Source organism: Haemorhous mexicanus, chromosome 20, assembly GCF_027477595.1.
Source record: "Haemorhous mexicanus isolate bHaeMex1 chromosome 20, bHaeMex1.pri, whole genome shotgun sequence".
NCBI classification, from domain to species: domain Eukaryota; kingdom Metazoa; phylum Chordata; class Aves; order Passeriformes; family Fringillidae; genus Haemorhous; species Haemorhous mexicanus.
This window is the reverse complement of record NC_082360.1, coordinates 11,976,499-11,999,517: the sequence shown is the minus strand read 5'-3', so window position 1 is coordinate 11,999,517 and position 23,019 is coordinate 11,976,499. Positions and strand designations below refer to the sequence as shown.

General features: G+C 51.5%; 3 protein-coding genes across 5 annotated transcripts in view; 2 read left to right on the top strand and 1 right to left on the bottom strand.

Moving 5' to 3' along the window:
• Window positions 1-2,716, bottom strand: part of ASPSCR1 (ASPSCR1 tether for SLC2A4, UBX domain containing) — a 33,012-nt gene extending 30,296 nt beyond the window's left edge. The window contains exons 1-3 of one of the 2 annotated variants that reach the window (XR_009488888.1): window positions 2,585-2,716; window positions 2,444-2,499; window positions 1,649-1,760 (exon numbers count right to left, since the gene is read on the bottom strand). Coding sequence is in view for 1 of the 2 variants with exons in the window: in XM_059864157.1 (XP_059720140.1) it covers window positions 1,649-1,760; window positions 2,444-2,499; window positions 2,585-2,683 (267 nt within the window). In the remaining variant the exon portion in view is untranslated. The remainder of the gene's footprint in view (window positions 1-1,648; window positions 1,761-2,443; window positions 2,500-2,584) is intronic. The other variant, XM_059864157.1, reaches the window with a different exon arrangement.
• A 6,121-nt stretch (window positions 2,717-8,837) lies between these two features.
• On the top strand, window positions 8,838-15,491 carry NOTUM (notum, palmitoleoyl-protein carboxylesterase). 2 transcript variants are annotated; one of them, XM_059864493.1, is made up of 12 exons: window positions 8,838-9,168; window positions 9,426-9,478; window positions 9,630-9,725; window positions 10,273-10,333; window positions 11,206-11,264; window positions 12,267-12,369; window positions 13,044-13,235; window positions 13,568-13,668; window positions 13,766-13,913; window positions 14,164-14,211; window positions 14,314-14,624; window positions 14,710-15,491. In XM_059864493.1, exons 1-11 carry the CDS (start codon window positions 8,858-8,860, stop codon window positions 14,618-14,620), a joined length of 1,479 nt encoding a protein of 492 aa, XP_059720476.1. In that variant the 5' UTR covers window positions 8,838-8,857; the 3' UTR covers window positions 14,621-14,624; window positions 14,710-15,491. The 2 variants fall into 2 exon arrangements, with proteins under 2 accessions (XP_059720476.1, XP_059720475.1); XM_059864492.1 differs by having other exon boundaries at window positions 8,839-9,168; window positions 14,314-15,491.
• A 2,652-nt stretch (window positions 15,492-18,143) lies between these two features.
• Window positions 18,144-20,681, top strand: MYADML2 (myeloid associated differentiation marker like 2). The gene has a single exon (XM_059864273.1). The coding sequence runs from the start codon at window positions 18,511-18,513 to the stop codon at window positions 19,414-19,416; it is 906 nt and encodes a 301-aa protein (XP_059720256.1). The 5' UTR covers window positions 18,144-18,510; the 3' UTR covers window positions 19,417-20,681.
• Window positions 20,682-23,019: the final 2,338 nt, after the last annotated feature.

The window sequence follows — 23,019 nt, the reverse complement described above, 5'->3', positions numbered from 1 at the left end:
CTAGGGTAACTGCTGTCACTAAAGGAAAGCACACCTAATTCCACACACATGATCTTAATAGAACATACAGTAACAAAAGACACAGAATCAAATTCATCCCAACATTACTGCAGCCAGCTGACATGACTGAGTCTGCATCTGAATTGCCACTACATCCCAGTCACAGTCACCTGGCTGTTACAGAATTCCCTATTTTTTAACACATACTCCCTGTGGGAGGGAATTCTTTTTAGTCAGTTGTTCTGTACAAAGTCTTTTCTTACACTGTGAAGTTCTCCCAAGTAAAATCTGCTCAAGTTTGTGGGGCAGGGACTCTTTAGACTCCACTCTTCACATGCACATATGCTGCGTCTTCTCACCTTCATGACACAGCAACCAGCACACCCAGGAAGCCTCACTTCTGTACATTGTGCTGTTGAACTGCAACTAAACAGTAACAACTTACACTGCTATTAGCTCTTCTCTTGTGTGATCCAGTGTCACAATTCCACACTATAGCCCCTCTCCTAACAGTGAACAGTCCTTCTTGCCCTCTCTTGCAATATAAGTTCAGGAGAAAAAATATAAAATCATTGTTTTCCTTCAGTACCTCCCAAACTGGATGTAAATGTCAGATAGTCATCACTGCACCATTTCAAGAGAAACGCTTTTCTCTGGAAGACAACCTCCATTCCACCACAACATTTCACTGAAAATTTTAAGCAGATGCTACTGGTTTGTGGTAGTTTTTTAAGTAAAGACATTATTTCAAGCACAAATGTCTTTCTACCCCCACATCAGAAATAAGGCATGAGTGCCAAAGCAAAGAATATGGAGGTTTTACAGAGAAAATTTACAGAGGTTTTACACTAACATTGCTTGGCTGACAGACATGAAGAGATCAGCACCAACAGACCTGAAACTTCCATGAAAATGGAGAAACTTCCTATGAGGAAGTTAACAAATAGCAAGATGACTTAGTGATAGACAAATTTCCATTCCCAGGCTACTTAAGTAAGACCACACATCATTTTTACACTGTGAAAAGTTCACACTCAGTAACACCCATGCGTTGTTTGAAAAGTTAGGCCTATGGTCATAGGGGTATGTATAGAAGATTTTTACACTCCTAAAAGTGGCCATAATTTCTAGAGAAAACACCATCCAAAAGTCTTTTGCAAATAATACTAAATAGGGACATTTGGCCACTGATGAACACTGAACATGTCACTGAAGACTCTAAAGCTGTGTAAACACACCATGAACACCAATGCTGGGAAAGCAGCAAAACAGGATTCTGTAAGAATCTGAGATTTAGTCAAAATCCAGAGCTGGGCAACAGCAACTGAAACAGAAATTAGGAAAGGGAACTGAATTAGTCATCACTGATGCTTAACTTCTTAGCTCTCCATGACCACTAGTTTTTCAGCTCCCCAAACCACCCCACTCTCCTCTAGCACAGCTGGTATCCCACGCTCATGCAGACTCTAAATAAAGACTTTCAGCTACTTAATTACTATTTTCAAAAGCACTGCAACCAGTCTTCAGCTGATCTCTCACAGAGGCACTGGACACGCCAGCCTGTGCTCTTGGTCATTAGATCTGATGGGATCCTATCAGCACAACTGGTAACTGAACAAAACAGGTCACACTGTGTAAATGAACATACCGTGGTTCCAGCTCCTGCTCTGCTGGAGACTGGCACCATCTCCAGTTTGGCATTGTTGGGCAGCCTAGCAAATCTCCACTGCAAAGACAGGTCCAACACATTCCTCTGAAACCTGAAGGAGAACATAACCTATGAGCAATACAAAGTCCAGGTACTGTGCAAGAGAATTCCCAGGAGGCTGACTAGAAGCCATAGAACGTGATTCATTAATGAACAATTGGCAATTATAAAAGCATCATCAACAAAAGCTATTCTGCACACCAAAAGAGTTGAAGTTCATAGAATTCCCTTTAAAGGTTTTAAAGGGATAAACAGCAACCAACTACATAACCAAGCCTGGTTAAATACCAATGTAGTCTTTTACTCCTTTTTTTTTTTTTTTTTTTTTTTTTTTTTTTTTTTTTTTGTGTGTTACTCAGACAAACGAGCTCGCAATTAAGACACCATAAAAGCGGAGGGTCAAACCCCCATGTAAGAGGGGAGACGGGCGTTGCTGGTCTGTGCGCTGGATGAGGTGCACGCGTGGGTGTCCCGCGGCAGCGACATGGGGCCTTGCCGTCTGTCCCAGCACCGAAAGGAGCGTGGCATAGGGAAACCGGGGCGAGCCGACGTGACCAGAGCTCAGTGTTTATCCCGGCCCCTCGCACTCCCACCGCCCGCCGTGGATACAGCCAGGCCCGGGACGCGCCGCGGGCTCCGGCAGCGCCGGGCCCGGCGCGGGGAACAGCCGCGGGCGGAGCCTCTTGCACAGCCGCGGGCATCCGGAGCCGGGCCCGGCCCCACGGCGACACTCACTTCAGGCCGTACTCGCTAGGGCTGCCACCCTGCTTCCTGCAGACCTCCTCGAGGACCTGCGGAAAGAACAGAGGCGTCACGGCCGGCCTGCGGGGCCCTGCCACCGCCTTCCCCTCAGCCCCCTCCCCGCCGCGGACCCACCTGGAGCAGGACCGTGCCGGGCCCCACCCGCACCGTGACCCGCCGCCCGCTGGGCGCCAGCACCGACACCGCGGCGCCGCCCCCGCCCGCCGCCGCCATCTTCCCCTGCCGTGCCAGCCCCGCGCGGCCGGGGCGGAGCCGGCCCGAGGCCGTCCTGCTGCCGGCCCGCCCCGCCGCGCCCCGACCGCACGGGAGGGGAAGAAGGACGGGGGCGCTGGCCGGCCGGGCGGCTGCGGGAGCGAGCGGTCGCGGAGGGGTCCCTGCTTGGCGGAGCCGGCCCGCGGCGGGACGGGCCGGCGGCTCCGAGGGCGGAGCGGAGCGGTTCGCCCGCGGCGAGTGCGGCTCCCGGGGCGCGAGGGAGGCTGGCGGCAGCGGCGGCCCCTGGACACGGCGCACGGTGGGCGGCCCGGGCAGCTCCCCCGGCGTTGGGCGGGGGCCGCCCCGGCCCTGCCCGCTGGGCCGCGGTGGGGGCGGCTCCGGAGCCGCCGCCGTCTCGCAGCTCCGCGGGGAGCGGGACGGGAGCCAGGCACGCCTCCCGCTGTGGCTGTCGGCGCCTGTGCTGTCCCTTGGGTTTCCAGTGTCGGGATCCTCCCCCAGGGAAATAAAACATTTTCTCGTTTTACCGGGATCCTGGCCGGCAGCGCAGGCGGCGACCCCTAACCGAGGGCCGGCCGGCCCGGGCATCCCCAGGCAGCGCCGGGCCAGAAATGCCTTGGGCTGAAGCGTTCCTATCTCCCTCCCAAGCAGGGGTACCGAAAATCCCTGCGCGCACAGGGAAGGCTCTCCTGGGCCAAATAACGGCCCTGGCGAGCGCCGCATGTCGCAGGGGAATGGGGACCATCCTGCCGCCTTCCCAGGGCCACAGGAGTGTCCAGGCAGTGTCACAGTCGGGACGCCGTTGGTCAGACAAAGCACGGCATCCTGCTGCCTCTGAGAGACATTTCTTTTGGCAAAAAAAAAAGGAAAAAAGTTCATTTGGAACCTCGTGGTCAGTGCTGCAAACTCAGATGGTCAGGAGAGATGGCTGCAGCCAAAGAACCGAAATTATCATACATTTCACAACACACATTTTCCCGGAGTCTTTATTTCATTTATGGGTTTCCCCTTCAGTCTCAGCATGGCCTCTGCATCAAAGGCACTCTCAGATTCGATGACAGTCTGTTTAGTTTGCTATCATAGAAAGAAAACAAAACAACTCACCAAAAAACAAGGAAAAAAAAACCAAAAAAAAACCCAGAAAACAAAACCCAAAACTTTTAGTTTGAGTAACCACTGGAATTTATTTAGCCTAAGTTGTAACCACATGCCAAATACTTTCTCCTTTCTCTACTTCTTCTATATTTATCCTATATGTTAAGTCTCCACCTCTACCCCAGCACCCACAAAAATGTCTGGTTTGCTTGGCTTATAAAAGAAAAAGATCCTTTCAAGGAAAGACACTTTCATAAAAGATAACACTTGTGTTAACCATGTCAGCAGCGTCAGAGAAGGGAGAAAAATGGGAGTTTTAATGATGGAGAGACTTCCCCTAGCTTATGCATATGGATTCCTAAGTCCACCCATAGGTATTGTTCAGTGAGATGTAGAAATAGTAATAAAGGATGTCCGGGTGTAAAATGTTTAAAACAATGCTTAAAAAGGTCTTTACATTTTGTTCATTCCATTGCGCTGTATCACTGCCGTTACATTTATGGAGCTACAGTATTCAGGATATATCATCTTCTACCTTTTCAATTGCCTTGTGCTGTAAATATATATGAAGAGGTGTGAGCGCTTAAGGGAAAGATTTTCTCAAAGCTGACACACTTGTCTAAAAAAAGGTGCAACAAATATCTGATATTCAAGTACTTCTTAGTCTTTAAAATAGGGAGAGATCCAAAGCTCTGCAACTATCTCACACATAATGAAGATATCCCATTCTTCCACTAATTAATACTTTTCCTGGAGACGAAGAAGCAATTTAAATGACTTTGTTAACTGCAGCGACTATCCCCCTGCTAAGGCAGAGCAGCCATTCCAATCTGAAAGATGCACTTTGGGTTTCATGGCCCAAAACACTGGCCTCGTTTCTGGATGGGTGTAGCTCCTACTTGATGTCTGAAGCAAGCAGCTGTTTCATCTTTTGCACCTTTTTTACATCTGGAAGTGACACATCCCTTAAAGAAACGTTGTTCCTATCAAAAAGACACCAATGTAATTGGAGCTGAATGTTTCCAAGTTGTGGGATTAGAGGTGATTGTGGTTATTAATAGCATGTCATAATCATAAAGTTGCATGGAGGAGAAGGGCCACATTTCATACCCAGAATCACTTCTGATCTCAAATATTTGTCTGAAATTAGAAGCATTCAAGAGAGAAATGGTGGAGGTGATTACAACCTGGAGTCCCTTAAAGTGCCACAAAGAAAGAGGACCTCATTTGGGAATGGCTGAAAACACCCTTATATCTGATTTCTGCCACTGTCAGGCTGGAGGATGCCTGCAAATCTACCAGGTGAGCCCCAGCCACACATCCTCCAAAAATTTGTCTTAAATTGCATTTTTTTGGTAATTAGAGTGAACACACTGCACAATGACTTTCCCTAATCCTACTTTTCAGGCAGCTGGTGCTTTACATTCAATACATAGCCCTGGCACTGTTTGCATCTGCATTGTCACAGGCATACAGGGAATAACACATATTTGCTTCTTCATAAAGTAGCAAAACCTCACCTGCTTTTACTTTTTATTTCTTCTTTCAAAATGAATAGGAAATTAGCTGTGAACATCTAGAAATAGTAGTAACGAGCTCCAAAACATGATGCAGGACAAGATGCTTATCAATGTAACAATAATTCTGGAGTGTTTCAAGAGATGGTTCCTACCAGAGCATCACACAGCACACCACATCACACCACATCACACCACATCACATCACATCACATCACATCACATCACATCACATCACATCACATCACATCAATCACATCACATCACACCACATCACATCACATCACATCACATCACATCACATCACATCACATCACATCACATCACATCACATCACATCAATCTGTTCCCAGGATTTAAGGGGGCTCTACTGCTCTCCTGGAGTTCTTTGCAACCCCTGGCCTCAGGGTCAGGAGGCAGCAGTAGCAAGACTGAGAGAAAGCAGGATTCTGTTGGTGAGTAGTGCTGTAGGGAGTAATTTACACACAACACAAGACCCAAGCAATGAGCCAGGGAGCTTGGTCTGAGCCAGGGCTGCAGTGTGGCTCAAATCAGGAATGAGAGGTGGCTATGAAGGGGAACCACACCTGTGGCACAAGCCCTTACACAGGACCCAAGTGTAACCCTCTTGGTTCCTGGCTGTCCTTGGGAAACATCTAAAGGGCCAGTGGTGGGGCTGCCTTAGTCCTGGCAGGGTATGATGGAATTCATAAGCTTTGGTACAGCATAGTCCAATACACTGAACATACAGGGACATATCTCAGGACATAGTGGAACACGTTATGCAGGACATTTCACTTTCAAGGGTATTAAATGAAAACAATACCTCCCATAACATTATTCTCAATCATTAAAAATCTGCTTGCCTCCTATGCACTTCACTTCTACCAATAAAAATGCCAGATCTCCATTGCCTGGAGCAGGACTCCAATTCTTTCAGCTTTCTCTGGGCTTCTTTTTGTGCTGAGGTCAATTGATTCAATGTAGGGAGGCTCTTATCAAAAGATTACAACTCAGTGAACCTCTCATTCTGAACTATTATAAAATTACCAAAAATCTGTGTCACTTTGATGTTCAATCAAGTTCAGTATGTCAAGGAGTTGAACAGTACCAGATTTAAGTGTTTAGGGATCAGAAAGGCTGTTACAGCAGACCTACAGACTTACACTCTTCCTCATAGCCCCTTGCTCAGCCATGAAAAGTAATACAACATTTTCCTGAGCTTTAGAACGATAGCAGGAGTGCTCTGAACGAACCCTCCCCTGAGCGACCTGAATCAGAGGTCAGAAAGCTGAAGAGGGCTCAGTAAAGCCAAGCCACACAAAATCTGAATTTCTTCACTTCTCAGGACAAAGATCTGCAACTTTAACATGCATTCCTCTCTGCCATAAGATGCCTCCCTGGTGCATCATAATCAGTCACCCCTCAATGCACCAGCTGGTTACCAAGCAAGGCATTACAGAGTGCAGGAACTCAGCCCTCCGTGGAGAGAAAGAGCAGGGACACCGGGAGGAATGCAAGCCTGGCAACGGGAGGCACAGCAGCTTTACTGTGAAGGATGCAGCTCAGCAGCCTCACCCCTTCTGGTTCTGTGCTGTACCTAGTGGACTGCGAGGTGCCAAAGTTGTTTATGCCATCTTTTCCAGGGATCCTGGAGCACTCCGAGGACTCACTGCTTCAGAATGTGCACGAACTGACCAGGTTCCAGATAAAGCTCTGCTCGGGCTGACTGACGAGGTCTTCACCCTGCCGTAACTAGCCTCAGCGATCCACTGCTTGGACCTGGCAGGAACAGTGAGGAAGGGAGGGTTAGGCCAGAGTAGAGAAAGATACAACGATGCAGGAATGCTGCGCTGGGACCAAAAACATCAAGGGTGAATGTAGTGCACAGAGGAGGTGCACAGTCAATTGAGTAGCTTTTCTTGGCTTTAAAGATACTGTTGTCAGTATTAGCACTTAAATAAAACATTTGGAAGTAAAAGTCTGAGTGACAGCAGAGCAAGAACTGAGAGTACATAAGAATAACTGAAAGATAAAAAAACCAACATAGCAAGCAAACCAAAACCACATGCTACGTGTGTAGGAAACATAGAGCTGAGCCTGCATTCAGAAAGTCCAAACACAGTAAGGTAAAAAATGTAGTTGCAGCAGTTGGACAGCCCTAATTCCAGCTTGACAAAAAAACCTTCCATGTGCTATTTTAAGATTATACTATTTTCACCTTTTCTGATCCCAGATAGATTATATTTCCCAGTAAAGACAATCCTCCTGTTCGTTTCTGGAGGGCTGGTGAGGAGCATATTATTCAAAGCGTAGTATTTTCTCTGTTTTTCCTCGGTGTTTAACTCCGAGGTCTGCAATAAGGCCATTTCCAGGGAATTCCCCCTCTCCCAGATGACCAGCACTCTGTTGACAACACGGCTTTTTCTCCAGGATTTTTCTTGCGATTCCTGGAAACGTCCGGGCCCCGGGGGAGAGCAGCCGGCGGTAAACCTCGGGAGCTGCGGGAAGCAACAGTGCGCAGCCTATGCGGCGCGGAGATTCCGACCCCCGGGCAACGGCGGCGGCGGCCAGGGGCTGCAGGGGGCCGGAACCGCCGCCTCCGGCCTGCCGTGGCTCCGGCGCGCCCGGGGCCTCCGCGTCCCCTCCTGTTCCCGGCAGCAGCATCCTCCAGCCGGGGGCGACCCGCTGCCGGCCCCGGTCGCCCGCGGAAGCTAAGCAGACCGGACGCCGATGTCTGGGACCAAAGGGCCGCTTCCCGCTGCCCTGCGGGAGCCGGGGCCAGGCCGGAGCGCGGCATTGCGGGCCGGCGTGCGGGATCCCGCACAGGAGCGACCGGGGGGCGCGGGGCTGAGCTCCGCCGGTGGAGCGGCGGCGGCACGTCCCGGGGCGGGGCGGGCAGTGCCGCCGACGCGAAGCCGGGGAGGAGCTGCCGTCGGGGCTCTGGGGGGAGAGGGGCGGGTCGGGGGGCGCGGCGCGGGCCTGGGGCGCCGCCACGGCGGCTGCCACGTGCGGGGTCTCGCGCTCGGGCGGCCCGGCCGCCCCCCCGGCCCCGGAGAGAGGCCGCCCCGGGCCCCCGCCGCCCTGCGGGCGAGGCTGTCGGGCGCCGCCGCCACCGCCGTGGCCCCGGCGCCGGCAGGGGCGGCGATGGCGTCGCCGTCGAGCGCGGGGCGCGCCCCGACGGAGCGGCCCACCGTGCCGGTGCGGCGCGGCGCGGCTCAGACCCCCCGCTCCCTCCGCCTCGCTCCGAGGGGGCGGAGGGCAGGGCAGGGCGGGGGCTGGCCGGCTGCTGCCCCACGCGGCGCCCGGGCTGGCGGCGCCCCCGGCGCGCTCCCCGCGCACTCCGTGCCCCTCTGTCATGCTCGCCGCCTGGGAGCGGGCGGTGGGCTCCTGTGCCGGTAGCCGCACCGCCGAGCCCGCTCCGCCGGCGCTGCCCTCTTCGCCCACCGCCGCCGACCCCCGTCCCCGCGGGTGGCGCGGCGGGGCGCGGCGGAGCGCAGGCGGTGCTGCCCGCCGCCGGGGACTGGCTGCTGCCGCGGCGAACGGCGGGTGGCGGCGGGCGGCGATGGGCACGGCAGCGGTGCACCTCCTGCTGCTGCTGGGGCTGCTGCACGCCGGGCCCGGCGGCGAGGGCAGGAAGGGCTGGCGGCGGCGAGGGCCGGCGGTCCGCGAGCGCGGCGAGACGGCGGCGGCGGCAGCCGAGAGTTTCCCGCTGGACTTCACCGCCGTGGAGGGCAACATGGACAGCTTCATGGCGCAGGTCAAGAGCCTGGCGCAGTCGCTGTACCCCTGCTCGGCCCAGGCACTGCCACACGACCTGCGCCTGCACCTCCTGCACAACGCCTCGGTCACCTGCAACGACGGCAGCCCGGCCGGGTGAGTCCCCGCGCCGCGCCGGCCCCTCCGGGCGCCCCGGGGCTGCCCCGCGCGGCCGCCGCCGCTCCCCGCGGCCCCGGCCCCGAGGGCTGCGGCGCCACCGCGCGGCGGCGCGCGGCACCGGCGGCGACAGGTGCAGCGAGCGCCTCCCGGGCGGCGGCCCCGGCGCTTCCCCGCCGCCCCGGCCCGACCGGCAGCAGAGCGTCGTGGCCGAGCCCGGCTCCCGCTGAGGCGCTGCCCCTTTTCTGTGCCTGCAGCTACTACCTGAAGGAGTCCAAAGGCAGTCGGCGGTGGCTGCTGTTCCTGGAAGGTGAGCGCCGGAGCCCCCGAGTTCCGCAACGGCGGCCACGAGCGGGGCGGCGACCCGAGGCTGCCCTCGGTGCCCCGGCCCCCGAGGGCCGCCGTCCCTCGCCCGCGAGCCCCCTGCCCTGCGGGGCGGCTGACCCCTGTCCCCTCGCCAGGAGGGTGGTACTGCTTCAACAGGGAGAACTGCGACACCCGCTACGACACCATGCGGCGGCTGATGAGCTCCCGGGAGTGGCCCGCGACCCGCGTGGGTGAGTCGCCCCCTCCACCCCGTGGGGCAGCCCCGAGGTACTGGGACCGGCTAAGGCAGCGCCCGCCGTCACCACCCTGGAAGGTGCCCGGCTGCTGCCCCATGATGAGCCCGTGCCGCGGGCATGGGCGGGCTTTGGGTGCACAGGTACCGCCGGTAATGAGTACTGCTCTCTTCGCTCTCTTCTCGTGCTGCGGCCTCCTGGGTACCCAAACCTCCGTCACTCACACAGATCGTCTAACTGAGTGTATTGGAATTTACCTGCTAGGATTTTTCTTTTGGGGAGGTGCTTAAGTAGGCATCACAGGTCTTTTCTGTGCTACAAGAAGCTTCTAGACGGGCTTCATCTGTAGCATGAATCAAATTCTGAATGTCAAATCCGCCTAAGGGCAAATTTAGAAATGTTCCTTCCACTTCCCTTGCCAATGCTTTTCATCATGGATGTTTGTTTTCTGTGTGGTCAGAGGTCTTGCATGAGGCTCCTACGATTCCTCTGAAATCACAGACTGTCATCTGTATGTTTTTTGTTTCTTTGTGCCCATCTGCAGGAACTGGGATCCTGTCTTCTCAGCCAGAAGAAAATCCCCACTGGTGGAATGCAAACATGGTGTAAGGAGGGACAACGGAGGGAACTAGCTTTATACTTAAACACCATCTCCTGCCTTTTAAGCTAGCAAGAGTGCTGCAGAGACAGGTTAAGACTAATACTTGGAAAAGGAAATTGTGTGATTCCTCATTTGCTGCAGTTCAGCTCTCTAACACTTTAGGGCTGACAAGGCTGAGAAACTCAAGTTCAATCTCCTTGGAGTTGTAGGGTAATCTAATGAAGAAAAACTGGGGATAGCTTAGAGAGCCTTCTCAAACAGCTGCAGTGATGAATCCATCATGAGTGCTGGGCTGATAGTGTGTTACACATCTGATAATTTGAGAAAGTGGAGCAGCTCTCCTAGTTCAAAGAAGAGAAGTGAGAGACACCAGTTTATATATGCATCTATACAGAAAGGATGTTAATTTGTCTTCTGCAAAACAGAGACATGTGAAGTTAATTCCTGCAAAAACTTCCAGTGGCTGCAGTCAGCATTTACACTGCACTGCCTAGAGTCTTCTCATTTTTCGTGTGAAAAACGGAAGCATAGAGAGTTGCCCTGTGACAGGCCATCCACTGTGTTGGCAGAATAGCTGAGAGCAAAGTCATGCTCCATCGTTGTGTCCACTGAGCTTAGTGATTCAATTAGATTGATAAAAGACATGTTATTTATTGATTTAACTCAGTTAAACTATTAGTGTTCAGGAGAAAATTCAAGAAAATTACGGTTGTCACTTGGTCTGCAGGGAGGTAAGTTGTCAAACTGGGCAGAAACTTTTCCCTTTTCCCCTTCCCTTTTCCCCAGGATTTAATTTTCTTCCAGTTGAGTGACCGCATCCTCACCCTGTAGTGCGTGTCAGAGGCACAGCAGGACTCACACAGCCCTCTCTTACAGATTCATCCCATATTGCTCAAGTGATGTTTGGAGCGGTGCCTCTTCCAAGTCTGAGAAAAGTGAGTGTTGCTGATGGGCCGTTGCTGCCCCAGACATCACACATTAAAGGATGTGGCCAGACTTCTGTGAAACCACGCGGACGAGAAACAGGCTTTTTCTTGCTGAAGGGCAGGAAAGAATATCAAGCTACTTCCAGATAAAACATCCTGATCTCTTTAGCTCGGGCTGTTTTGACATAGTTCAGAGCCACTGCTTGAAGAGATGTTACACTGATGCAGTATGCAAGGATTAGAAGTCCAGAATTCCTTTTAGATGAATCTCCAGGTTCCAGCACGTAGCAAATTAATTGCTGTAGCTGAGGGACCATGGACTGTTGCATGTAACTTTAGCATGGGTGACCTGAGAGGCAGGACTGGAAATTTAGTGTCAGACCTTTATCAGGAGGATATTTGGCCTTAGGCAGGAGGTACTGTGTGTCAAGCTAAATCTGTCTGCAGGTTTCTTTGGGAAAAAGCATGGTTCATATTAATGCAGGCTGTATTGCCATCTGCTGTCATCCCAGCGGTGTCACAGTAAGGGAGGGACTCTTCCACTCCATCCCAGCTCCTTGGCACTGTTCCTGTGGAGCAGTAACACATCAGCAACCACGGATGGAAGCAGTGTCTTTGTACATGTAACATCTTGTGAAGCATTGCTTCTCTGAATTGGCTTGATGAACTGGGAAAAAGGGGAAGCAGTAAGTTGGAACGGAGTTTCCTGGTGGTAGGAAGGTCTGTGTTTGTTTCTCCAGCACCTTCCTTGTTTTCCAAGTTTACTCATTTCTAAGCATGGTCATAGGAAGGTACTTGTGTAACTGAGTTGACTTGGTTCTCTTTCAGGGCAGCACATTTTGTACAAGGTGGGGGAAAATTTCTCGTTAGGTGTATTTCATATAGGTGGATAAAATGAGCCTGAGTTTAGGTTCCTAATCCCTTTGGGAAGTTCTTAAGCATTTTCAGAGAGGAAATAGAAGTCTGAGCCTGGACAGGAAGCAATTTTGTTGACACTGAGCTGTCTTTCAGATGAATATGCCTTCATGGGAGCACTGATCATACAAGAAGTTATAAAGGAGCTGGTGGGAAAAGGTCTGAGCACTGCAAAAGTATTGCTGCTAGCAGGGAGCAGGTAGGTATCCACAAGATTCTGTTTTGTGAAGACAGGAGATTTCCACAGTAGAAAGCTGTTAAGGGAGGATTTCCAGCAGCTCCTGAAACATTTCTCCTAGGAGTACAGTAACACTAACATAGCAAACCCTGTATCTCTGGTCAGTTTTCTGGTGTCTGCACCAAGAATTCTGGTTCCTGTTGGCCCAAATCATGAGACACATGATTTCTGTGAATTGATTCAGGACACTGAAATAAAAAACAAACTTGCCTTACACAGATGCTGTGGATCATCCTGTGTTGCAGAAAGCTCTGGTACACTCAGTATATTACACAGGGATATAATAGAGAAGTTGCCAAGAGTGAATTTGTCTCACTTCAGACTCTTTTCATTTTTGAGCAGCCAACCCCCTTGGAAATGATAGAGAGCACATGTATTTCCCAGGAAAGGGAGTAACAACTGGACTTTGTTTCTGAGCTACGAGATTATTACTCAGCACTGGCTTTATTTCTGAGTGTTGCAAAGCAAGGAAATAATGTAGTGTCTACCAAGTTTGTGGTGAATGGTTGGGTGTTTCTGCTGTGGCAGATGCAGGTGTTTATAGCCTGTCACTGCTGAGGAAAGTGGTGTTCTGCTGGCAAGGTCTGTAACACCCGTCTGCCCCTATGACTGCAGTGCTGATGTTGCTGTTGCAGTGCTGGAGGGACAGGAGTGCTCCTGAACGTGGATCGAGTGGCAGAGCAGCTGGAGGAGATGGGTTACCAAGGGATTCAGGTGCGAGGCTTGGCAGACTCTGGATGGTTCCTGGATAACAAACAGTACCGCAGGACCGACTGCATCGATACCATAACGTGTGCTCCAACAGAGGCCATCAGGAGAGGAATAAGGTACAGTCAGATGTCTAAAGTGCACTACTGTGAGTGGTTAGAGTGTGGAAAAGATGTCTCCTTCGCTGTATTCCTTCGTTTTGATACATAAGGAGTAGTTATTGTCTACGTCAGTGTTTTTTCAATTATTTTATTGGAAAAGACAATAAAGTCTAAATGTGCGAAAGAATGTGTACAGTTACAGATGCTCTAAAATGTGTTGATGGGACAGTGCTGCCAAGAAAGCTGTTCTATCAGTTGAAATTCTAGTCAGAACAGGAATTAGGATATGGAGAGGATGCATTGTTAGGATTGCCCTGTGCCTCCAATTCTTTTATTGCTTTGTCTTCTAGATACTGGAATGGCATTGTTCCTGAACGCTGTAAGCTACAGTTTAAAGAGGGGGAGGAATGGAATTGCTTTTTTGGATATAAGATTTACCCCACTCTTCGGTGTAAGTACCAAAGGAGAGAGATCAAATGGTTTAGGGTTCCCTCTGTATTTGTAAGTAACTTGGACCAATTCCTTTTCCAAACTTTTTGTCTTTCTAGGCCCAGTCTTTGTTGTCCAGTGGCTGTTCGATGAGGCCCAGCTTACTGTAGACAATGTACACCTCACTGGCCAGCCTGTTCAGGAAGGGCAGTGGCTCTACATCCAGAATTTAGGTAGAGAGCTGAGAAACACCTTGAAGGATGTGACGTAAGTGTTTCATGGAGAAAAACCCAGTGTTTTTGTTTCTAAGGGACGTTCATATCTAGTTCTTTGTGTTCTCAGATCTCTGCTGAAAAAGGAGAGCTGTAAATTTAGTAACTATTAGTACATCTACATCAAGAATCTTGCCTTTTTCATTTTTGTGTAAAATTCTACTCTTTCCCTAGTCTGGAAGGTTCAATTCAGCAGGACTTACTTTGTCCTTCAAGACATAATCCATGTTTCTGTTTTCCTTTAGTGCGAGCTTTGCTCCTGCCTGTTTGTCCCACGAGATCATCACACGCAAGTAAGTGCTTGTGCAGATCCTGCAGAGGTGAACAGGGATGGGAATGACCCTGTCCTGGCAGCCTGACCCCCCTGATGTGATCTGTGTGGTTTGTCTTTTCAGTCACTGGACTGACATCCAGGTGAAGGGGACATCATTACCCCGTGCCCTGCACTGTTGGGATCGGAGCCTCCATGAGAGCAACAAAAATGGGAAGGCTCCTCTGAAAGGCTGCCCAATTCACCTGATTGACAGCTGTCCATGGCCTCACTGCAACCCCTCGTGCCCCACAATCAGGGACCAGTTCACAGGGCAGGAGATGAATGTGATCCAGTTCCTCATGCACATGGGTTTTGATGTTCAGAAGATGGCACAGCAGCAAGGCCTGGAGCCGAGCAAACTCCTGGGGATGCTCAGCAGTGGTAACTAGAAAGGTCAGAGGGGCAGAGAGTAGATCAGGAGGAGAGACTCTCAGCCCTTCTCCCAAACTTTCTAATCTTCTTCCTAATGTTCCTGCAGGCAGATGCATGCTCATACCCATGGCACACTCACACCTGTGCACTCACATGCTCCCACACTCTTGCACGCTTCCAGTGTGTCAAGAAAAAAAAGAAAAAAGAAACAAAAAAAAAAGGCAAGCAGCAATTTCTTGCTTACACTTTTTGGCTGGAACTTGTTCCCTCCCTCCAAACTCCAGGGCTGAGTTTCAGCTGGTCACATCCTCTTCTGTGCTACACAAGGCAATCAGATACAGGGAGTAGCAAAGCCATAAATAGCAGCGATGAGAACCTTCCCCAGATCTGGGACATCTTCCCTTGCCATGAATTTTACATCATAGACTTGTTACAAGTGGTGAAAAAAGCAAGCACTGGATTTCTTCTGTCCAGCTAGGAATGAAGGAATGACCTCAGCATGAGGTTAGCATCTTATGCTGAATCACAGTATACAGACCCAGGACATGTGCTAGGGATGGACACTCTTGTACTCAATTTATTCATATTATTTTATAAAATGACTTTTTAATTACTTTTTTAAACTAAGCAAGAAATGTAAAGGATATTGTAACATATTTTTTTTTAAATAACGAAGAAACCTCTTGCTACTTTGGCAACATGGACATATTTATTTTAATATGTAAAACGCTATTTATAAGGGCTGACCAGAGAACCATACCTATGTCTTTGTAAAGTTGTATATGCTGCTCATTTGGATGGGTTGTCCTGATGGTCACTTGTGCCTGGGAGAGGGCTAAGGGTGGTGTTGATGTTTTGTATTAATTAGATTTCTGTGTTCCCCTTGCAGTGTGCCTTGTCATTGTTTCTCTGATGAACAGATTGTAATACAAGGTTTAAGTACAGAGACTTTCACCCAGCACCTGATGTTAGCAGACTTTCACTGTGATTCCCCAGGTAGTCCAGGGCATTGCACTGTAAGGTGGAGAGAGATGTGGCTTTGAGGCTTCTCTTCCAGTGAGGAAAATGTTTGATCCAAGCATCAGAAGCATTTGGAGCAGAAAGGGCAGAGAACACAAGACAAGCACCAACATATTTCTCTTCTAATAATTTGGGAACACACCCACCACAGGAGGGAGAATGCCCTTTGATGGCAGTGGGAGGAGAACAAGGGAGGGATGGAGAATGCAGGGCTGAGGCTGGAGAGGAGCTGTTCCTGGGCTGGAAGCAGTGGGGACTGGAGCAGAGCCTCACCCTGCAGGGCAGGGCGGGGGTGAGGGAGCCCTGCCCCAGCAGCAGCTGCAGGGCTCCTGCCTCACCTGTGTGTGCCTGCACTGCTGTGCATGGCTGCACCTGTGTGTGCCTGCACTGCTGTGCATGGCTCCTGCCTCACCTGTGTGTGCCTGCACTGCTGTGCATGGCTCCTGCCTCACCTGTGTGTGCCTGCACTGCTGTGCACAGCTCCACCTGTGTGTGCCTGCACTGCTGTGAGTGGCTACGCAGCATGTCAGCCATAGAGACTTTGGGCCTGACTTGAGAAAAATTCCCTGTCCTTTCACACCTTGCCAGTGGTGCTGCGTGTGAGATCTCTTGTTTTGGGTAAGTAAACCCAAAAAATGAACCAAACTGTAGCCCTTTGGTTCCTCTTCTTGGACTTCAGGAAAAGTCTGGTAGGACCACACACAGATCACCACAATCAGCTGTCCTGCTGTGCAGGATGGGATTAACACAGACTGAAGATAAAGAAAAACTAAAGAGAAAATGGTTGGTGCTCCCAGTGAGACTGAAAAGCAGAACACCAGTGGAGTTTGCCTGTGATTAGTTTGGAGATTACTGATATCCTTTGTGTTTTAATGGCTTGGGTATAAAAGAAGAATGTCCTGACTACGTTTTTCATCTGTTTTCTGCTGTGCAGAAGCCAGATGGGGCAAAGACTGGGCAAAAGGGCAAGACTGGAAGAATTCAGTGCCATGTGTTTGTATTCTGTGATCTTTTGACTAGATCAGGTTCTTAATTTCTGAGGGGAAAGTGGCCGTGCTCTGTGAGGTGCGCTGCCCCACCAGTGTGAGTTCTGATTTCGGGGACCTTTGCCCTCTGCCAGCACCGACTCTGCTGCTGAGGGCTCTCCAGAGGGCTCCACTTCCCATGGGAAGCAGAAGCTGAGCAGCAGGAGCAGCTCTGCCCTGAGCCCTGATGTCACTGACGTGTCCTCAGGTGGGCCATGGAGCGTCCCTGTGCCCGGGCAGAGGGAGGGGATGCACCTGGAAGTGCCACGGGGCAGAAAGTGACCCCCTGCCAAAGAGGCCTGGAAAACTGCTAGAGGTGAAGGATTAATAGACAGTCAGGTAGGGCAAGATTTCGATTTTGGGATGACACCCTGTTCACCTGAAGTTCCTCAGTTCTCCTGCTGCATTTCCTGGTTATTGTGATGTTAATTGTGCAACTTCCACCCCAAATGAATGCAGGCTTCTGTACTTTTAGCACCAGAGGCCTCTCAAAGGAAAATGCAAGGGACTTGAATGAAAGAGATACTGAGGTTACAAGATGGTGACAAGGCTGAAGGTAGGCACATTTTATCATTACAGCCAAAAATACGTACTGTTCTCATGTGAGCCATTCCAGCAGGGAAGTTTTGCTGCTTCCATACTGGGATGAGTACTGCAGGTGAGGAGTCAGCAATGCTGCTGTAGGGTAAGGGAGGAATTTTTCTACTATGTTGTCGTGAAAACATTCACGCATTCCCATTCTGAAATTGCATCAGAAATTTTTTTTGGGGCTTTTAGAGATATAATTAAGAGACTTCTGGGTAGAGATGAAGTCCGGGAGGCACTGTATACCAGGAGTGGCTCACTGTGAAAGCTTTGATCTCACAGGAGGGAGAGTTTGACACTCTTTATGAAAATCTGTGTTCCAAAACAGTGCTAAGAATATCAAAGCAATTTTTTTTAAACAGTTGTGTTCAGTTACTGCATTCAGAGATACAAGAGAAACCGATTTCCACATAAAGTAAAAGAGAGACAGGGAGGAGTTTAAGGAAATGTTGAGGATGGGTGCTTGTCAACCTCCACAGCCACAAGCAGTAACACAAAGCACAGCAGGTAAATGTATCACTGCTCCAGATCAACTGCAGCAAAGTGAGTCAGCTTTTATTCAGCCTCTGGCCAAAATCCCTTATTTCATAGGGCTTGTGCTGCCTTTGGGCTTGTGCCCCCACTCAGGGGCTCTTGGGTCTGCAGGACTGAGCTCTGGTTCCTGCAACAGGGCTGGATCACAGCCCCCTGCCACAGCCAGAGCCTCCCCTCAGCGCGGGGGGCTGCAGAGAGCGGCAGCATTCCAGTGACCCCAGAGCTTCTAGAAGAACAGCAGAAGGATAATCAAGAGCCTTTGATGGAGCTCGCAGCTTCAGTGTTAAATAACACCCGCTCCCAACAGCTGAGTGGGGGCAGGACTCATTCCAGAACTATTAATAAAGCCCCTATTTATACCCCAGGTTCCTGTGAACAGTGCAGCAGAAATCTACAGCTGCGGAGCTAAAATGGAATAAATGTCAGCCTCCGGGGAAAAGTACCATCCCGTGGGAAAGGAGACAGCCGAAGAACAGCCCTGAGGCAGGTTTCAGAGCCGAGGAAGCAGAGGGCGAGCGGCAGCACCCTGAGATTGCAGGCAGTGGGCAGAGCCAGCCCTCGGCTCCCTGCAGCCGCAGGTCTGTGCAGAGCTGCCAGAGATGCAGCGTCAGAGGCGGCTCCCGCTGCTGCCAGAGGGACCGGCGGGGCTCGAGCCGAGCCAGAACCAGGTGTGACCCCGGCAAAGAGGCAGAAAGGACCTTTGGAGAGGCTCGGAGTGCCTTGTCTGCTGGACCGGCAGGACGATGGAGAGCACGGGAGGGCCGTATCTGAACACAGCCGCGGTGACCTCCCCGGTGGGCATAGCTCGACTGCTGCAGATGACCTTCGGATGCGCCACCTTCAGCCTGGTGGCTCACCAAGGGGGGTTCAGTGCCGCCTATGGCACCTTCTGCATGTTTGTCTGGACCTTCTGCTTCGCCGTCACCGTGTTCATCATCGCCTGCGAGTTCACACGCCTGCACAGCTGCCTGAGCCTCTCCTGGGGAAACTTCACGGCTGCTTTTGCCATGCTGGCCACGCTCATGTCCATCACGGCCGCAGTGATCTACCCGCTCTACTTCGTGCAGGTGGGCTGTTACCCCATCGGCTGCCAGGTCCGGGATTTCCGCATCGCCGCCAGCGTCTTCGCGGGCCTCCTGTTCGTCACCTACGCTGCCGAGGTGTTCTTAACCCGGGCCAAACCGGGACAGGTCACCAGCTACATGGCCACCATCTCTGGCCTCTTGAAAATCGTCCAGGCCTTTGTGGCCTGCATCATCTTTGGGGCACTGGTGAATGACAGCCAGTACGGTAAATACGTAGCGACGCAGTGGTGTGTGGCTGTCTACAGCTTTTGCTTTGTGGTGACAGTGGTGGTGGTGGCCTTCAGTGTCACAGGTAAGACTGCCTTGCTGTGGTTCCCTTTTGAGCGTTTTGTGGTCATCTACACCTTTGGGGCAGTGCTGCTCTACGCGAGTGCTGCGGTCATCTGGCCAGTGTTCTGCTTTGACAGCAAGTATGGCTCCCCACGACGCCCCGGCCTCTGTGCCAAGGGAAAGTGCCCCTGGGACAGCCAGCTGGTGATTGCCATCTTCACCTATGTCAACCTGCTGCTCTATGTCTTGGACCTGGCGTACTCCCAGCGCATCCGTTTTGTCTCACACATCTGAACCATGGGCTGGCCTCTGTGGAGGTTGTGTGTGAGTCCCTGCAGGTGCAGAGGGACAGGGCCAGGGGCAGAGAGGTGCTGGGCAGGCATGCACACACCACCATCGGCCAAACTTCAAGTGAGGACTGACTACACTAAGAAATTAATGACCTGGAGCAGGTGGGCTGCAGCTGACACAGCCCAGCCCACCTCCCCCGTGGTTCTGCCTCACCTGCCAGAGGCCAGCACAAAAGAATGGCACAGCTCCACATGCATCTACAGGCAGCAGGAGTGCTTGTAGCCACAGCAGTGGGGCTGCAGGCTACCAGGTTACTGAGCCAAACATTAGGAAAGACATCAAAGATTTTGAAACTGTTAAACCAGCGCCTATCGGTAACCAAGTGACTGCTCAGGAAGTGGAAAAGATAAAAGCTGCATGAAGGAACACCAGTTCAGGAGATGAAAATCAATCCCTTAGAGTTTGGGTTAGTTTGGACGGTGTTGGGAGATGTGGAAGGCCTGCAAGTGTGGGCAGTTCCAGTCTGGGTGTTTCTGAGAAGAGCATCATAGCCATAACAGTATTTTGAAGGTTGCCAGTCTTTTCCCTTCCTCTCCTTTGCTGTCTAGCACAGAAAAGGAATATCCTCAAGTGCACACTTTGCAGGAGGCCTATTTAATGTAATACTCCTATTTAGCAAACACTGAGTCACTACAGAAATGAAAATTTGTAAAGTTGGGGCTCTACTGCTGAGAATCAGGATGCAGAGCAGAGCCAGCCTGCAAAGTGACTGAGTGTGACCTTGGCACGTGCTCTGTCTTGATCCATGGGCCACCATTTCTTTACACTGGGGTCAAGGTTTTTTTTCTGGAGGCTTGAAGATAAATGCTGGGGCATGGCAAAGGGGAGGCAGAGATTGACTGATCTCACAGTGCTGCATAGGAGACCCAGCCGGGCGGGGAGGGGGCACGGAGAGGACGGGACATGACAGAACTTGTGCACGGTGCCCCAGAGCAGCTCGGGATTCCTGAGCACTCTGCATCACTGGGGAGCCCAATTTCCCAGACCCACCCCTGACAAAACACCCACTTTAAAGTTCCACACTTCTCAGCTCAGATTTCAGGCCCCACAGGAATCTTTATTTGTTGCAGGGAGAAGCCAGAGTGTCCAAGTGCTTGGGCAGCACATGCAGACTTGAGTGCTTTGATTAAAATCTCCAGTAGCTGCCTGTCAGAAGCAAGATTTTTTTTTAACCAAAACAAAATAAAGGTGAATGACAGATGTACACTTATATCTCCTGAGATCTGTGTGCTGTCATCCTCCTCTCCATACTCATTGCAGTAGACACAGCCTTTCCTGCATGAAGGCAGAGCTCACTTCTTTCCAGTGTACAAAGCCTGAGCACAGACCCAAAAAACAACAGACACAACACAGCAAGACCTCTGAGGGGATCCTTTGCAGCAGAATGAATCAGGAATAAGGAAGCAAACTTACTTTTAATCACTGCTTTTTGTGGGGTTTGAAGAGCAAAGGGAAAACTTGTTGGGACAGACGATGTTGAATAGTTCTGAGCAGGGACCAGCCCTTAGCAGTGGGAAGCATCAGCCAGGACATGGGACAAGAATTGGGATCCAGCACAGAGGAACAGCCTGCCAAGGGGGTTTTCTCTTCTATGAGTCCCAGTGAAAGGCAGAAAATCTGGAAGATGTGGTCCAAGAGGAGGCTGGCAGGGCAAGACCCAAGGCTATCTACTATAGATATAAACCAGGAGCTTTATTTCTTGCCACCCAAACAAATTATGGGTTGTACAAGAACAAAATGCTAACTTGGGAAAGGAAATCCACTTGTGTTGAAGGGGTCAATTTACAAGAGCCACTGCATACAAAGGGACCTTGAACATTTATGATGTATTCCTGTTAAACTCATCAATACGGACAAATTAAGCTGTGTAACCCATGAAAATTACTTTTTTTTTTTTTTTTTGGTTGTTGTTATTTCAGATCACTAAAAACCAAACAGGTGCCTGTGAAGGACCATGGCTTTTGTTATAAAACCCAACCCAGTGGGCCCAGGAACATTGCTTGAGGAAAGCCCCATCCTGGTGTGGCTCTGGGGGGCTGGGGGCCAGCGGAGGCAAGAGCCCAGGCAGGGGGTGCCTGTCCCCAGGGATGGCACCAGCAGGGCTCAGGCAGCAGCAGCTGCTGGAAAGCTCCTTGGCTGACAGTGTGTGGCTGAGCAGGCACTCCTGGCTTACTGCTGGGAAGATTTTGCACCAAGTAGGAGCAGAAACACGGTAAAACTGACAATGCCATGGGTTGATGGAACTTACACCCAGCCAGGGTCAAAGGGCCAGAGAGGAACTGGTACTTGGGAAACAATGAGGGCAAAATGGAGCATCTTCACAATAAAAGGAAAGAGAATTTAACATGGAAATCATGATCCCACTGACTGGAGGAGTGGAAACACAAGTCATTGCCAAGAACAGTGCGTTCAGATTTAGCTTTCTCATCTGTCAGCCAAAGACTGAGCAAAAAATGTGAACATGGTCAAAATGGCAAAAAAAGATTGTGTGGACATCAATCCTCTCTTTTAGGAGAAAAAAAAAAAAAATCAAAACCTCATGCTTCAGTGGTTAAAACATTCCCCAACCATTGGAAACTATGAGATTGCCCAATCCAGAACAGAGAACATCTGATATCTACTCATCAGGATTTACCAACCAGCTCTGTCATGATTCAGTTCTCTGAACCCCCTTCATTTCCAGAGTACATCTCCCCCCTTAATTAACAGATGATGATCAAGTAGCTCCCCATAACCAGGTTGCCCCAGTCACCAACCATTCCCAACCTCTTTTGGTAAACTAAAGTCAGTATTTATGTCTGTTCATTACTTATGGACTGTGGCTGCAGCCAACCTAGACAGCACCCAGAGGGTTTCAGCATGGGCAGATTAAATTGGAATTGTTAATGCGTTTGGATTGGGTTTTTCCCTTCTTTTTTGGAAGCCCGGGGTTCAGTACCCATGAAAGATCAGTGTTTAGGAACATTTAGCAACAGAAAAAACACTGAGCTTAATTTCTGTCAATGAAGAAGCAAGAAAAAAAAAAATAAAACCAGTGAGGTAAGATGATACTTAGGAAAAAAAATCACCGCCTGCTGCCTGGGTTTTACAGGAACCCTTCACTCCGGCCCGGCCTCTCCACAGCCCAGGGCCGCCAGGCTCCGGCGGGGCCGCCCCGGTGTTCGGGGCGCGCCCGGGAGGGCGGCCGGGCCCACGGGGCGCGGTGCTGGAACCACAACCCCAGCAGTGGCCCGGCACGCCCGGCCCGGCCCGCGGGGCCCGGGAGGAACACGGCCCGGCCCGCGGGGCCCGGGGGGAGCACAGCACGGGCCGGCCTTGCCCGGCCCGCGGGGCCCGGAGGGAGCACGGCCCGGCCCGGCCCGCGAGGCCCGGGGGGAGCACAGCACGGCCCGGCCCGCGGGACTCGGGGGGAGCACGGCCCGGCCCGGCCCGCGGGGCCCGGGAGGAACACGGCACGGCCCGGCCCGCGGGGCCCGGGGGGAGCACAGCACGGCCCGGCCCGCGGGGCCCGGGGGGAGCACAGCACGGCCCGGCCCGCGGGGCCCG